This window comes from Tubulanus polymorphus, chromosome 9 (assembly GCF_964204645.1).
Source record: "Tubulanus polymorphus chromosome 9, tnTubPoly1.2, whole genome shotgun sequence".
Classification (NCBI taxonomy): domain Eukaryota; kingdom Metazoa; phylum Nemertea; class Palaeonemertea; order Tubulaniformes; family Tubulanidae; genus Tubulanus; species Tubulanus polymorphus.
In genome coordinates, this window is record NC_134033.1 from 2,065,552 (window position 1) to 2,082,152 (window position 16,601).

At 36.9% G+C, this 16,601-nt stretch overlaps 1 protein-coding gene across 4 annotated transcripts in view; it reads right to left on the reverse strand.

The window, feature by feature from the left end:
• Positions 1 to 211: 211 nt before the first annotated feature.
• Positions 212 to 16,601, reverse strand: part of LOC141910690 (phospholipid-transporting ATPase IF-like) — a 46,372-nt gene continuing 29,982 nt past the window's right edge. The window contains exons 25-27 of one of the 4 annotated variants that reach the window (XM_074801416.1): positions 15,949 to 16,132; positions 7,971 to 8,081; positions 5,807 to 5,933 (exon numbers count right to left, since the gene is read on the reverse strand). In XM_074801416.1, coding sequence (XP_074657517.1) covers positions 8,004 to 8,081; positions 15,949 to 16,132 — 262 coding nt within the window. In that variant the 3' untranslated portion in view covers positions 5,807 to 5,933; positions 7,971 to 8,003. Of the gene's footprint in view, positions 5,934 to 7,970; positions 8,082 to 11,961; positions 12,079 to 15,948; positions 16,133 to 16,601 lie in introns of all 4 variants that reach the window. The other 3 variants (XM_074801413.1, XM_074801414.1, XM_074801415.1) reach the window with 3 other exon arrangements.

The window sequence follows — 16,601 nt, forward strand, 5'->3', positions numbered from 1 at the left end:
TATATATATATATATATATATATATATATATATATATATATATATATATATATATATATATATATATATATATATATATATATATATATATATATATATATATATATATATATATATATATATATATATATATATATATATATATATATATATATATATATATATATATATATATATATATATATATATATATATATATATATATATATATATATATATATATATATATGTGGTTTTAAATATCAATAGGCAGCCTTAAAACCGGCCCCTCAAGACTGTGCGTGAAGTGTGGACGATCAGTTTTTGAAAGTGAGCTGATAAAATGTCTAATGTCTGGTGTTTGTAGTTCATTTTCAATTAGAAATGTTTCAGGTGAAGCCCTGAACACATGTGAAGTGTGGCCGATCAGTTTTTGAAAGTGTGCTGATAAAATGTCTAATATCTGGTGTTTGTAGTTCATTTTCAATTAGAAATGTTTCAGGTGAAGCCCTGAACACATGTGAAGTGTGGCCGATCAGTTTTTGAAAGTGTGCTGATAAAATGTCTAATATCTGGTGTCTGTAGTTCATTTGCAATTAAAAATGTCTCAGGTGAAGCACTGAACACATGTGAAGTGTGGACGATCAGTTTTTGAAAGTGTGCTGATAAAATGTTTAATGTCTAGTGTTTGTAGTTCATTTTCAATTAGAAATGTCTCAGGTGAAGCACTGAACACATGTGAATTGTGGACGATCAGTTTTTGGAAATAAAATGTCTAAATATTCTGGTGTTTGTAGTTACAGGTAATTTTCAATCAAAAAAAGTCTGAAGTGAAGTTATGAACTGTATGTGAAGTGTGGTTTTTGAAAGTGACGATAAAAAAATGTCGGAATGGTAACGACAGTCTGGAGGGGTACACAGTCCCGGTATAGAAGGCTGCTAATTGATATTATCGTCTATAAGCGGAGATTTTCTGGAATTGAACAGTTTGCCGGAGTGAACCTCCGAGGGGGAGGAGAATTGTGAACAGAACTCCAAGCAGCCCGAGGCCGGAATTGATAAATTACAGAAATAAAACAGAAAGATTTGATACATCTACTACACCTACTACATGTCTACAGACCCTGATTAAATTCGTACAAGAATAAATAATAACCTAATTAATATTCAACGTGTGCTAATTACATCGATCAAAAAGTGCTCGGGGCCACAGTCGCTCAAAGGTTGGTTGAACCAGCATGTCAATTTGATCATTTATCAGTTAACTCTTTTAGTGGTAATTAAAACCCGAAAGTGCTGGAGATAATTCAAAATTTCAAAAAATTTCACCCCAGTGCGTTGAATAACAGCATACCACAATAGTGTGTCTACACCGTGGTGCGGTGTATCATTAGTTACTATTATTTCAATATGTTTGACAGGTGCTGACATTTTTTAATAGAGGTGAAAACTAATAACATCAATACACCACAATGCAGTGTATTAGCAAAGTCCATTATTGATTTATACACCGCACTGCGGTGTAGATGCACTGAAAGGGTTAAGCATCATCCAGTTTCATGAGTTAGGGTTAACTATGAGCTGAATATTCAATGAGTTAACTATGATTCACATCCAAGTTAACTCTTAACTCACAACTGTGGAACTGGATACAGGGTAATACTGAAACCCTGCAGCCAATCCGCTAGTTTCACAGTTGTGAATTTAAATTTGAGTTAACACATGAACTGATTTCAGCCTAACCTCACAACTGTGGAACCAGATTCAGAGTAGCATTATTGATTTGTGAATAGTTAAATCAAAAATGCATCGTAACCTTGCAATTTCGATTCAACATATTATGCACTACCAACTTTTGAGCGACTGACCCCCGGGCGACTATTTACATGAGCAAATTTGGCGATAATAATAATAATAATAATAATAAAACTAAATATCATTAAACAAAAACAGTGGTGAAAAATAGTAAATAAATTATTTTGTACAGTATCGATACAAGATATGGAAAATTTGTGGCATTTTAAAGAAATTGAAATTCGATGACACTTACGAAGTTTATATTTGAATTCAAATCGATAACTAAAGTTATGACGACGATTAAATTTCGACAGTTAAGAAATTCAAATTCAAAATAGATGACAGTTAAGAAATTCAAATTCAAAATAGATGACAGTTAAGAAGTTTAGATTTGATATGACAGTTAAGAGTGCCTGGTGCTAGCTGTGCGAAATGTTGACCCAATACATTTCAGCACCAGCGAAACCTTTTCCGATCTGGAGGTTGACACTTTTACCTCGAATTCAATTCAGATTCCGACTCAGCAATATTTGACTTCTAACAGAATTAAACTAATTAATCTTAACTATTTCGTACTCTGGATCCAGTTCCATAGTTTTGAGCCGAGATTTGGCTGTTCAATCAAAATAAGTTCCATTTTTCAACTAACAACAATTAAACCGTTCAAACTGTTTCTTGACTTTAATCTCAGCTCTAATCAACGAACACCTTCTAAAAACTAAGGTTTTATCTTCTTCATTACAAATCAAATTTTTTCAATGACTAAAATTAAACCACCAAATTCAATTACTAATAATTAGTTAATTAGCACTATTCTAGTTAATTGTCAGCAGCTTTGTTACGTAATTAGGCGTCTTTGTTAATTACATTTTCTCGATGAACTCTTAACGACTGAATTCTCACTATATTTACACGCTCATGCACGACCCTGGATAACTTTCCTCGAAGCCCCAGACTAAAACCCCGGGCCCCGGTTTCATAATTACAGACACAGGCTGTGGGTTTCACGAGACTTAAATCAATTCGATTTTTTTCATCAAATTCACAGAATCGAACGTCTAAATAAAACAAGCTCCGGGAATCATGTCAATCCGGAGACCACGAGGAAAAATGGCTGCTGCAGGTTTGAAGTTACCAGCTTCCAGCTTCGGCAGGCCCAATCTAGCCAAGTCTGTGTGCGTATACCAACTTAAACCTAAGGTCACAGAAATGTTTTCAACCGCCCAAGATTTCTTTGGCTATGGGGATTGATTTTCGAAATAACTAGCTTAAAACTAAAGACCATTTATAACAAGTCTACGCATGAATACCGTTTTGACCATAGATAAGTAAATATATACCCAAGGGCAGCTGCTCATAAGTTAGTTACAGTAAACCAGTGGATAGTTGACAGTGACAATTAAAAGTTCTACGGTATTTATCCGCCGGTTATCTTTAACAAACTTTCGAGCAATGCAGCCCATGACCATCACAACTATAGTTATCATAGCTATCATACATTAGTTACCTCAGATACAAAAATGTTCACGCAATACTTTTGACGATTTTTTCGTTGTAAAATTAGAAAAAACATTTTCACTTTCTATCACAAACAGCAAGCGAGCCTTTTATACTATATTTACCAGAAACTGAAAGAGCTTTCGGTATTTGAATCACGGATTTTCAACAAATTGACCGCGACAGTGGCAAACCAGAGCCCCAGTGGCAAACCAGATGGTCCCACAGTGGCAAATAAGAGAGCCCAACAGTGGCAAACCGGATGGTCCCACAGTGACAGGGATGCCACAGTATAAGACAACCCCGTAGTTGCAGAGCCCCACGATGGCAGAGAATACCAAAATTGGTGGGTGTTACAATAATGATACACCACAGTGACAGACGCCACCATGCTGACAGACAGATGGCGCCACACTGGCAGACACCTCTGACAGACGGCAATTCGTTTAAAAATCCATGAATATATTATGTATATTCACTGCTAGTAAGTACACAGCACACAGTTCAAGATTAATAACATTTCTGAGCAGTCTTTTGACCAAACTCAAACCGAGTCATTTCAACCGGCGACTGCCCGAGCCGTATTCATGTATCATCAATTTCAGAACGGACGATAATATACGTCTGCCTGGTTCCATATACAACACTATCTACAATTTACACGTCAATAGAACAGCGCAGCTGAACTACAGAGAGCAGACTGACCGACCCAGCTTCACAATTACCGGGTTAAATCCTAGTCGAATCATTCGACATAAACCCGAGAGAACTGCGGACGCACCGTCTGGACCAGTTCCACAGTTATGGGCTTAACCCTTTCAGTGCTGACTAGTTAATACCCTATAGTGCTGGAGATAATTTGAAAATTTTTAAAAATTCCACCCTAGTGTGTTGAATAACAGGAATACCACTATAGTGTCTACACTGCAACGCGGTGTATCGTTAGTTACTAGTATTTCACTATGTCTGACAAGTGCCGCCATTATCAAGAGAGATAATTACTAATTACATCAATACACCGCAGTGCGATGTACTAGCAAAATCCATCACTGATTTATACACCGCACTGCGGTGTAGACGCACTGAAAGGGTTAATTAGACTCAACAGTTCATTTTCAAATTTTCCTCGACGCAATTCGAACGTGAACTAGTGACCGCTTCCAAAGTTGAGACTTAAGATAAAACCAGTCCAAGCTCTTTTTGGTCCTATAATATTAGACCTACATCAATTAAGACCAGTCTCTTATCGACTGTGGAGGGACCGTTAGGTCCTACGTTACATATTGTCTTTTCACAAAAAACGACGAAAAAATTTACAGCCGCGAATGAAATTTACACAAATCTAAAAATTCAACATTTAAATAAACAATGTTATGATATAACCTATAATTACAATAATATTGATAAATTTAATATTCGATGATAGTGTTTCGCGTACAAAACACTTTCTAACGACGGATTGGCAAGAGAGGAGGGGAAACTAGGTCGAATTTTCGATCTAAACGTAAATCTAAATATCTAAATTTTCAACGTCAAAAAAAAAACAAACTCGAAAGTATCGTAGTTTTAAATACCGTACAAGCGCACCAAAGATATGACTCTATCGAAGAAATTTGAGGTAGGGACAAATTTTTTGTTTGCATTTTAAATACATTTCTGCGAATCATACCTTGAACTCTAAAATCTAAATTTACATCAAAGCGTGCTCATATATATATAAAGCGATTACATATACTGTGATATAAGTATAAAGCGTAGCAAATATATTGGCATTTGACAAAGTTTGACTATCAAAAACTGTTTGACTATTTTTATTCACCTGGATAAAAAGGCATTTGACACAGTTCGTTAACGAAAACTTTCGATACAATTGATAAGCAAAGTATTTGATACAATTGGGAACTTTCAAGGCTACTAGTTTGGCGATCGAGGATTCCATTTATGCAAAGTGAGGATCCAGCAGGTGTCATTAACTTGCAGTAGGACATCAACTACTGCAGCAATCGTGGATTCCACTTGTGACAAGTGAGGATCCACCAGGTGTTGTTAACGTGCAGTAGGACATCAACTACTGCGGCAATCGTGGATTCCACTTGTGGCAAGTGAGGATCCACCACAAAGTAGTAACTCGATATTCCGCGCTTCAATTTCTAGTACTATTTGAATTCAGGTGTTCAGTATTTCGAACTTCAAAGTTGAAAATTGACGATGAACTAATTTCGCCGAAACTGTAAAAACGACTCGTGCGATCACGCGATATGGTCGTAGGATAGCTGATATAGCGCTTCCGCGTCAAAAAAAAAAAAAACCATTCATCGTCACGCGACGATGTTCTCCTGAAACGCATTTGATACAATTTGAGAGTTTGTGTAACAAAAGCATTCGACGAAGTTCTCTTCAAAAGCATTTGATACAGAGTTTGTGTAACAAAAGCATTCGACATCATTACGACGCAATCACAGCTTTAGTTTGCATTGTCCGTGTTGTTTTTCAGAGAGAGAGAAAGAGAGTATGATATCAGGACCGCGCCCGCCCGCCCGCCCGGCCCGTCTATAAGACGGTGTTCAGTCCATTTCGTCGTAGTTGATGAATTTGCCGCTCCACGGAAGCGAGTTCAGGGGAATTCTTTCAGACCGGTCATGCGGCTCCTGTTGCTCCCACTACAAATAAAAATTTCGAAAAAAAAATTAAGAATTACTAATATAATACTAAGATTTACGAGATTAAAATTGGAATTAAACTGGTACAGATTACAAACTCTCTACCGGCCGCTCCTATCAGGTTTATAGATTACGCTATTCCAGGTGCCAGTAGAGAATTCCGGAATCGAAAAGAGACCAATCAAATCAAAACCTGCCTTACGAAGGATCCAGTAAATTTGAATCCGACTGTTCAAAATTCTGGGCTCAGTTTCTTTTCGATTTTGAGTCGAAATTTTACTCATCTGAAGTCAATCGACAACAGGATCCAGTTCCGCAGTCGCATTGTTGAATTTAGGTCATGAGTTCAAGTTTGATTTAATTTGCAATGTTCATTTCCAATCTTCAACTCACCTGACGATGATCTCGAGTAAGAGAGTTAAAAACTTTTTATCCTCTGTTTAAAATTTTTAATTCTCTGAATAATTTTGTGGGTTTTCCTCTTTTCACTACACATGCGGCTATCCTACTATCAAACTCACAACTACGGAACTTGTTCCCGAGTTAAAATTCCACCCTCAAATCATCGCAACTCGCCTCAGAAAGATTAAACTAGTTTCGACTTAATTTACTGAACATATTTCATCAATATCAAAATAGATGTAAAATGATTAATTTCTTTTCAGAAATCACGAAAAATTAAGATCAAATCGAATCGACAGTTAAAAACTACCACTAATAACTAATCTACGAGGTTAATCAACATTAATCGGTAATTAGGAATAGTTAATTACGAATATTAATTAACCGAAGCGTCAATCATTATCCAATCAAAGCGTATAAAAGCGTTTTCAGAATTATTCGTGCAAAAAAAAAACGGTTAAGAAAAGTCGAAAAGGAAAACTCGACTCTGAAACGTTGTTGAAAGCTTGTTTTAAAAAACGGGGGTCGGGGGATCACGCACACACGGTGAAATGAAGGTTGAAACAGTCGTGCATCGAGGAGGTTCTGAGGTGTTAATTGAAATCACGATCTCGTAAAGACCCAAACAAAAGTGGACCGAAAATTGAAATCAGTTTGAGTCAAGTTCGAAATATCTAATAAAGGATAATAAGATAGAAACCCACTATCTACAGATTAAAAGAATTCAAAAACAAGAAATTTATTCATTCGAACAATCTAAAATATATAAAATATTTTAGATTGTATTTTAGATTGTATATATATATTTTAGATTGTAGATTTTATATATTTTAAATTGTATATATTTTAGATTTAGAATTAATAGATTTCTTGTTTTTAAATTCTTTTGATTTGTAGATAGTGTCGGGTTTTTATCTTATTATCCGTTCACCACGTTTGAGTGTGGCTATCGTTCTATCTCATAAAGGAATTTGTCTCTACTCTTCTTAAGTTCTAACAGCGATGAAGCGCGATTTCTCGAAAATCTAGGCGACGAAAAAGGTATCGACCTAAAAATCGGAAAAATGTCGCCTCGTTACTACGCAAACTGTAACTTGTAACAAATTTCTGCTAATTCTAAATTATTGCCGCATCTAAGATGAGCGTAAATTTAAATCCGGCGAAATTACGAGAAAACATTTTCTCTACGTAACCACAGCAAAATATTTGCGTTTCTAATTGAAAGTAATATCGGATTATGGCTGATGGCTTTAGGTGTGACAAAAATTCAAAATCGATTAACGATTTCATTTATCATATCATTTTGTTTGGTTATTCGTACAGCAGCGAGTAAAGCGTCCATATTTTCTCTTCCCAGGGGGCGAGGGCGGGGATACAGTCTTATGCCGGTGTACTTTTCAATCATTTAGTTTCGGCCGAAAATTTGCCCTAAACCTCGATAGGTTTTTTTTCTTCGTAATTGCACGTCTTTTCTTCAATTACAGCCAGTCACTTGAATTTACGTTAAAACCATTTGTACATAAAACTGAAGCCCCCGCCCCCAAAAAACGTGACGTAATTCTGAGGCTGATCTTTTGTATGTATTAAATAAATATTATCATTTAGAAGAAAAAAAAGTGAGGAAAAAATGTCTACCTGTCGCACGCGTGGAGTAAAAATAAACTAGTTTTACAATGAAGTATCGGTTCTAGTGACTGAATGTAAAGATACCGATTCAGTCAGTAGAGACGTCGACTCTGAGAACACCTACAAATAGTTTATAAACGACCACATATTTAACAAACCCTTCCGCGAAAAGATCGATATTCCCCCAACGATATCATCGTGATAATATTCCCGTCTACGCGGATTTATACGGAGGGCGCCATCGACCAAATCGCTGTAAGCAATTTGATGATGTCATAGGGGGATAAATACATGAATAAATTTTTTCTAGAATGGTCTATAAATCAAATGACTATAAGAAGTTAGATGACGTCATAGGGGGATTCAACTAGGCAGCCATCTTTTCCTGCAAGGTCTATATCTACCTCGTAATTAGTGATGTCATAGGGGGATCTGCGGAGGCAGCCATCTTTTCACGAAAGGTCTTGAGGGTTAATTTGATAAGAGCTCGGGTTAATTCGGTGATATCGTAAGGCGAGGCAGCCATTTCCGCCGGACAGGTCGATTATAAGTGATGTCATAGGGGGATTTATGCGGAGGCGGCCATCTTTTCTGGAAGAGTCTGTAACGTCACGAATGATTTACCTTCAAGATCCCTCGAGTTCGATAGGAACAACTCTACACTGATGATAGTCAACAACAAAATAGTTTAGTGACCGTAGGTCATTTTAGGGGTTTAGGCTGCAATTATTACGATTTTTGGCGTTTCAACGCAACACAACATTTAATAAAAGTGCAAGACAAAAAACTTAAACAATTTTGCAAAACGCTGAAAAAGATTTCGAATTTCATCAGTGAATCGCAAAACAAACAACGAACATTTAAACGGAAAATAATTACGAAATTATTTTTTAACGAAACGTGTGAAAAACGGCGACGACAGCGACGTCCGACGCGTGCGTGAAAAACAGTAGCAGACGGACTCGACGATATCTAGATAAAATTGAAAACTCGACCGACTGAAATGTGGATACGGTATCGCGAGAAAATCCGAATCGAATTCTTATCATTTCGGGATGATAAACGCACGTTCTAATAAACGGCGTCGAAATATCTATCGCGCAAACAAAAATGCCGCGCATAATTTATCATCCTCGAAAAGAGTCTAACTCTAAACCTGACAGAATTTTTACGGTTTCCATCTACGAAAGCAAATAGTTCTACGTCCCCTAGCCGGTCAAAATTACCGTTTAAAGGAAAAATTCATTTCTTGCGGTTTGTGAATTTAGGCAGATTGGATTCTGTGCAAAAAAATATCAACAAAAAATAAAAATATCCTACAAACAATTAGAAAATTAGCGTTAAATCAGGCAGGTAGAATAGTGTTGTGATATAGGATTACACATATAGGGCAGTCCCAAAAAAGCGAACTGCTTCTTGATGAGTATTTTCCCGGCAATCTAGCGAAATAGCTAAGAAATCGGTCTTAGATTCTACGAGTATTCTCAAATTCAATAAAGCATGTCATAGAATGCGGTATAACTATAGATAAAGGTACTCGCAATGCATATTTTGACATGCTGTATTGAATTTGAGATTACTCACAGAATTTAAGACGGATTTCTTAGTGATTTTGCATACTTGTTGACAATACGCTACGGTTATGCCGTAGACTGTTCTCTATCACTGAGAAAATACTTGAAATGCGGTTCACTTTTTCAGGATTGCTGTTATATTAACGTACACATAATAGTAATGATATATAGACGTCTTGGTTTTTAAAGACTGGGTTGAAAACCATAACCCCGAGGGGAGGCTTACACGGGTGATGTGAAAATCATGTATACCATGGTGACGAGGGTACAGTTCCACAGTCGTAGGTTGAATTCAAATTAGGCTCATCTTCAATTCAAAGTCAAGTTTAACCAGTATCTGCGAAACTGGGTCTCGAATTATCAGTTCAAGATGGGTTAAAAGCCACGGTCCGGTTCTACAGTTACGGTTCGAATTTAACAGTTATGAAGTTCAAACTTGATTCAAATTTCAAACTCGTTAACTGTGGAACTGGATGCGTCCAGGAAGGTTAGATTTAGTAAGTGTAACAGACAGTCTTGTGGATATAGGTTTGATAATGTCTAATGATACTTCATTGAAGCCATGCCATTATTTACTGCATTGAAACCATGCGTGATGAATTTTAAAAACAAAACCCAATCGGTGGTTGGTAATGTTTTTAGCATGAATATAATGCCTTTAAGTGATGATTTGTTGATTTTATTTTTCATACCACGTGCAGAGTTAACAGTGGCCTAGATATATGAATCAAATTCAAATTCAAATGCAATGAAGGGGCAAGTTACGACACAGCGATGGCTTAGATTTAAGACCGGTCCAAGACCGTCTAAGATTTATAGCCAAACTAACGACTTCAGACCAATCTTATAGATTAAAGACCAGTTTTCGACTTAGCCTTAAAGAACGCATTAAGATCATCTTGGTCTTAAGTCGTTAAGGCTACGTAGAATGAAAACAGACCGGTCTTAAATCTAAGTCTCTCTACTGTGCTTGGATCAGTTGTGGGCTAAGTTAGACTAATCAAAACAGCCGTACTGGGACCACCTTTACTACAAGCCCGGGGTCAGTTGCAGAGTCATGACTTAAGTCCTAAAGTGCTCTAAAATCTTAAGACTGGTCTTAATATGTTAGATCGGCTATAGAACTAAGTTGGTCTAAGAACGGTGTTAAGTCTAAGCCATGACTGTGCAACCGGCCCCTGGGATTAGCCCAATCTTTAGTTCAAGTTAAAACCCCATTCACCGGTTAAAGTGGGCGGATTTATTTCTTTAAGTTGTTTTATTTTGATTTTGTGTGAAAACGTGCAGGGAAAAAATAGCTACGGTACAAATCAATCGTGCGTGTGACAAATTCTAACTACGGTAGGATTTTTTCTACATCGACTCAAAAAATAATCAAAATTAATATATCAAATCAAAAACCTCCCCCCCCCAAAAAAACATTCATGATTAAATTAACCAATTTTTTTGTGGTATGATTAGTCGAAATTAAGTCAGGCTCTCATTAACCATTCCATAAATAAGAATTGATTATCTTATAAATCAAACAGATCTAGAAAACAACGAACGAGCTATTCTTAAAATTTCTTTGAATATTTTTGCTTCAAATTATTTTCAAAAGTTTTTTTCAGTATTTTTGCTATAAATTCTAAGTAGTTTTTTGTTTCTTTTCCATGGTTCATATTGCATCCAATCAAATACAAACCAATATTCTATTCATTCTATCGTCCCAAAATATGAAGTAATTCTTATCAAGATCAAGTCGTTTCAATATTTCTACTCTAAATTTTCAGATTGCTTTTTTGGAAACACAATAAACATATTGCACCTATAGCCACAAGTCAGTCAGTCGGTCGGTTATTAGACAGAAAAAGAAAAATACATTTTGATATTCGTTTTGAAACGGTTAGATATGTGTGTACAGTAAAAAAACAAACTGGGATCGTCTATCATAGATATGGACCCGGTTCCACAGTTGTGAGCTCGAGAGATGACATATTTTCGACGTTTGAACTCCGTGAGTCGAATCTGAACTCACACAACTGCGGAACCGGGTCCACGAGTGTCGATATTTACGACAGATGTGACAAAAAATAATACAGTAGATTCTTCCTTGAATTCTGTATTTTGAAAATCCATAAGACTTCAGAATAGCAGCTTATAATTTGTGGTCAATTTCACCGAGAAATTTTGGGTAGAATTTTACCAGTATAAATTTTACCGCAGTAAGAGAGAGATTCTACTGTATTTCACTAACTCTTACTCAGCATTCGACACCAACTCTGGGTAGAATTTTACCAGTCTCAACTTTACTCAAGTAAGAGACGCAGAGTTTACTGTATTTCACAAACTCGGTATTTTACTCGGTATTTTGACCATTTTTGTCCAAAACGGGCGGAGTCTACTGTACATAAATGTATACAAATATATATTTGATTGACACTCACAACACCAATATGGCGTACCTAGCAACAGTCGTCGAGCATATCCGTCTGTGAAATCGTTAATTTCCCCGATCTTTTAGTGAACGAAATGAACATATGATCGGTCTGATAGAGCTGAGCCTGAAAACATTCAATATTCATATCATTCATTAGCAAAAACATATCCAATACTGATATATTCATTAATTACCAGTAAATCTGACTTCGGTGCCGAAGTCCTGGGCCCAGTTGCATAATCGCAAAGTCATCTTGAATCTTAAAACTGATCTTAAGTTGTTTGATTGGTTTTAGAACTAAGATGAGCTTAGACTGGTCTTAAGTTGTTAGATTGGTTATAGAACCAAAATGAGCTTAGACTGGTCTTAAGTTGTTAGATTGGTTGTAGAACCAAAATGAGCTTAGACTGGTCTTAAGTTGTTAGATTGGCTATAGAACCAAAGTGAGTTTAGACTGGTCTTACGTTGTAAGATACGCTATGGAACCAAAATGAGCTTTGACTGGTCTTAAGTTGTAAGATTGGCTATAGAACCAAAATGAGTTTAGACTGGTCTTAAGTTGTGCTATGAAATTGGCTATAAAATCAAAATGAGCACAAACTGGTCTTCAATTTGCAACTGTTTAACCAGATCCAGAACTTGACACAAAACATAACGAAAAACCTGAAAAAAAAACAGAATTAGATTTTTATCATTTCAAGAGAACATATTATTACATTGACACTCAGTGTGAAAGAACTATGAATCTATTTTTTTCATTTTTTCTCTAAGATAGACTGTGATTTTATCCTAATGAACTAAAGAAACAAAGGTAGTCATATTTTGTGTACATGACTCCCCTTCAAATGATCCCCAGCCATCAGAAAAGTGAATAAAGTACCGATTCCTAAATGAAACTGATCCTCAATTCATCATTAAGATTTACTTGGAAACTTCTCTGGTCTAAAAAAAAGTCTAGTTTGGTCTCCCTAATTTTCTTTTAAAATAGATTTCCACCAAGTTAGAGAAAAAGATACATTTAAAAGATCAGTGAACATTATAGACTGGATAGTTTTTTAGATTGTAGTTGACATCATATCGATGAACTTTCTAAAGTTCTAAAGTGGTGCGTGTCATACAAGTTGTGTCGGCTACAAGAGAAGACAAATAGTTCGGTGCTGAGGAGTTCAAATCACCAGAACAAAGTTAAATTTTTTTGCATTCGACGGAATGAGTTGAATTTGTTTTAATGAAGGTTTGATTGAACTGTTCAGTTTGTGTATAAGTATAAACAGAAGTCGCACAGACTAGTTCAGTTACATTTGCCTGTATAAACCAGGCTTTCAACGCAAGCAGACGGACCCGGAATCAAACTTACAAATCAGGGTCTGCAGTTGCTCAAAAATTGCTTAAAGATAACCAGCAGATAAATACCATAGAAACAATGATCTTTTTGATTGTCATTATGTCAACTATCCACTGGTTAACTCTAACCAACTTTTGAGCAACTGCAGCCCTAGAATCATATACCAAACTATTTCCCGAAACCGATTCCCGTTTTCAAAGTTCTTTCACACGCGTGCAGTGTAAAAATGATGTCAAAAACCTGGTTACGACGGCGGCAATGGCGACGGCCATTTTGTTTTAAGGAAGGGCGAGGTGTGACAGTGGGCGCAACACCGATTATTACCTCCCGACCGCGGGCGTTGTTGCTGCTGATTGGATAAACTAATCACGTGAACGGGTACAGACTCGAACATGGCGTCCGTTTCCTGGGGAAGAAAAAAGAAAACGAAAATGAATTCGTCAGCGGAAAAAATAGGGAAAATTGATGAAAATAAATCGACGATTCGTCTCGACGAATTTGTAAATCTTTTCTCTCTGCAAAATAAAATGATTTTGAAAGTTTGGAAATTAAAGAATTTTGATCAAATATAACATCTTCATACAAGTTTATGAGTTGCATATTTCAATATGGCTGCCAAGCAGGCATGCAAGCTCAATATGGCTGTCAGGCAGGTATATAGCCCCAATATGGCTGCCAAGCAGCTATGTAACCTCAATATGGCAGCCAGACAGGTATATAGCCTCAATATGGCAGCCAGGTGGGCATATAGCATAAATATGGCTGTCAGGCAGGTATATAGCCTCAGTATGGCTGCCAGGCAGCTATGTAACCTCAATATGACTGCCAGGCAGGTTTATAGCCTCAATATATATTTATAGCATAAATATGGCTGTCAGACTACTATGGGGGCTTGAATGGGTACCACCTCAGTGTAACAATCATCTCCCGGAGGAGGTTTCCCAATCGATAAAGGCGAACATGCGAGGAAAATAATGACCACCATTTTCAATCCCTGCACCACTGAGTTTGTATGAAATGCCAAAAAGTGGATTCAGCTCAATGCTATCTACCAAAAAGCAAACATGCCTTAAATGACTTCAATATACAATATACTGATATGTATAGGCAATTAAACTGTAATTTGACTCCAAAAGTCAAATTATATCCACAACTATGGGAATGACACACCAGTGTCAAATCAAACCCACACAACTGTGGAACTGGGTCTTGAGTCAAATTAAACCCACACAACTGTGGAACTTGGTCCAGGGTCATATTAAACCCCCACAACTGTGGAACTGGATCCAGGGTCAAATTAAATCCCAACAACTGTGGAACTAGATCCAGAGTCAAATTAGACCCACCCAAATGTGGAACTGGGTTCAGAGTCAAATTAAACTCAAACAACTAAAGAACTATCATAAATAGCATCAATATTGAACTCATAATAATTAACTCCGTTCTCAGTTGAGAGGTCGGTCTTGCGATGAAGTTAGATCAAAACTTCGCCAAATTTGTCGAGAAAGTAAATTTTAGGTAAGTGAATTTTTCATTAGAAACTGAACGAAGACTTTTTCGAAAAGACTTCTTCGAGATTCTTCACCGCAAAACTAGGCGCTCTACTTGTAACTGATAACTGATAATGAAATATGAACGATGAACGTTAGATATAGAAATTATACCAGAGGTGACATACAGTCGTAGGGCAGACGCAGTGCTGAAAACAAACAAAAAATATCAATAGAATTAGTTCTAAAAGTAGCGATTACTGTCTAGGACAAAGTTCCACTGTTTGGTTTAGTTCCACTCTATAAAAGATCAGATCCCTTCAAAAATAAAAATTTCTTAATTCTAAGAGGTTATCTAATTCAGAAATCTGAAACTTCCGACCTGGGCCCAGATTCACGAAAAGGTTTAACTCTTTTATCGATTTAACGTAAACTGAATTCAGGAAGAAATTAAATCCATTTAAGAGTTTTTTTTTGTGAAATTGGACACTGATCGTGTTCACTGGGGAGCTCCAACGGGGGTTAGAAATTCATCGTCAAAAATTCACTAGCGAATGCAGCATTCACGACGAGACAAGGGAAGAAATTTAGGTTGAGGGAAAAAGGGGGAGTAGCTCAAAAACAAAAAACAAGCAGTAGGCAATCTCTTCAATACAAATAATCAGTTCAAAAATGCATTTTAGTTTTAACCGGTTCAAAATGGATAGACCTTTCCAGAAACAATGGCCGCTTACACAAAATCATCCCCCTATGACATCATCAAATATTGTACTGTATTTTTGTTGCATCAATTTTCAACAAGGTCGGAATGCAAAGAAAATCCATTATTCATTAGTGATGTCATAAGGGGATTTCATGGAGACCGCCATCGTTTCTTTTGGGCAGCAGTATTGTTGCTAGGACCGAGTTCCACATGGGAGCAGACGTAAATCAAAATATATCATAAAATATGGAGAACTGTGGAACTAGGTCCCGCTTATTCAAGACCCGATATTGATATCCATCTGCCGATGTTTGGGTCTTTAAGAGAACCTCATGAAAAAATTCTTTTTTCTTCTTTCAATTTTTTTCAAATCTTCCAAACATGAATGTAGGGGTGGTAGGTTATCGTCAGCGGGGAGGGGCTGGGTTCCCGGCGGGGTCGGTAGGTCTGTCGTACCTTGTTGATGCGGGTTCGCGCGTGTTTCTCGTCGCGTCGATGCCGAGTGTCGTAGACGACGCGCACGAGGAAATCGGGCGTCAGTCCGATCGCCGTCAGAATCAACATCGACATCCAGACGGACGGCGTTCCCAACGTCTCGTAAAACACCCAGAATAAATCCTGATGACTCTGCAACAACGGCCTGCACGAAATAGAGAGAGACAAATATAACATTTCATTAACATCAATTGGTGATGTCATAGGGGGATTTATGATTTATGGAGGTGGCCATCTTTTCTCGAAGGGTTTACAGATGAAATCACTAATACTAATTGAAATCACTAATACTAATTGACAATTCGATGATGTCATAGGGGGATTCATGGAGACATATCTTTTCAAAAATTTTCTATAGGCCTTACTTCAAATCATTTGTTAATTTGATGATGTCATTGGGTTGGGGGGTATATGAAAGCAGCCATCTTTTCTAAATATCTATTCCTGGACAATTCAATGACGTCATATGGGGATTTACAGGTTTACCGAGGCAGTCATTTTGTTTGGAAGTTTTTTCATCACCATAGTAATTGAGCGATGTAAAAGGGGGATTCATGGAGGCAGCCATCTATTCTGAATGGTGCTACGGGATAATCTCATAGGGGGATTGAGAG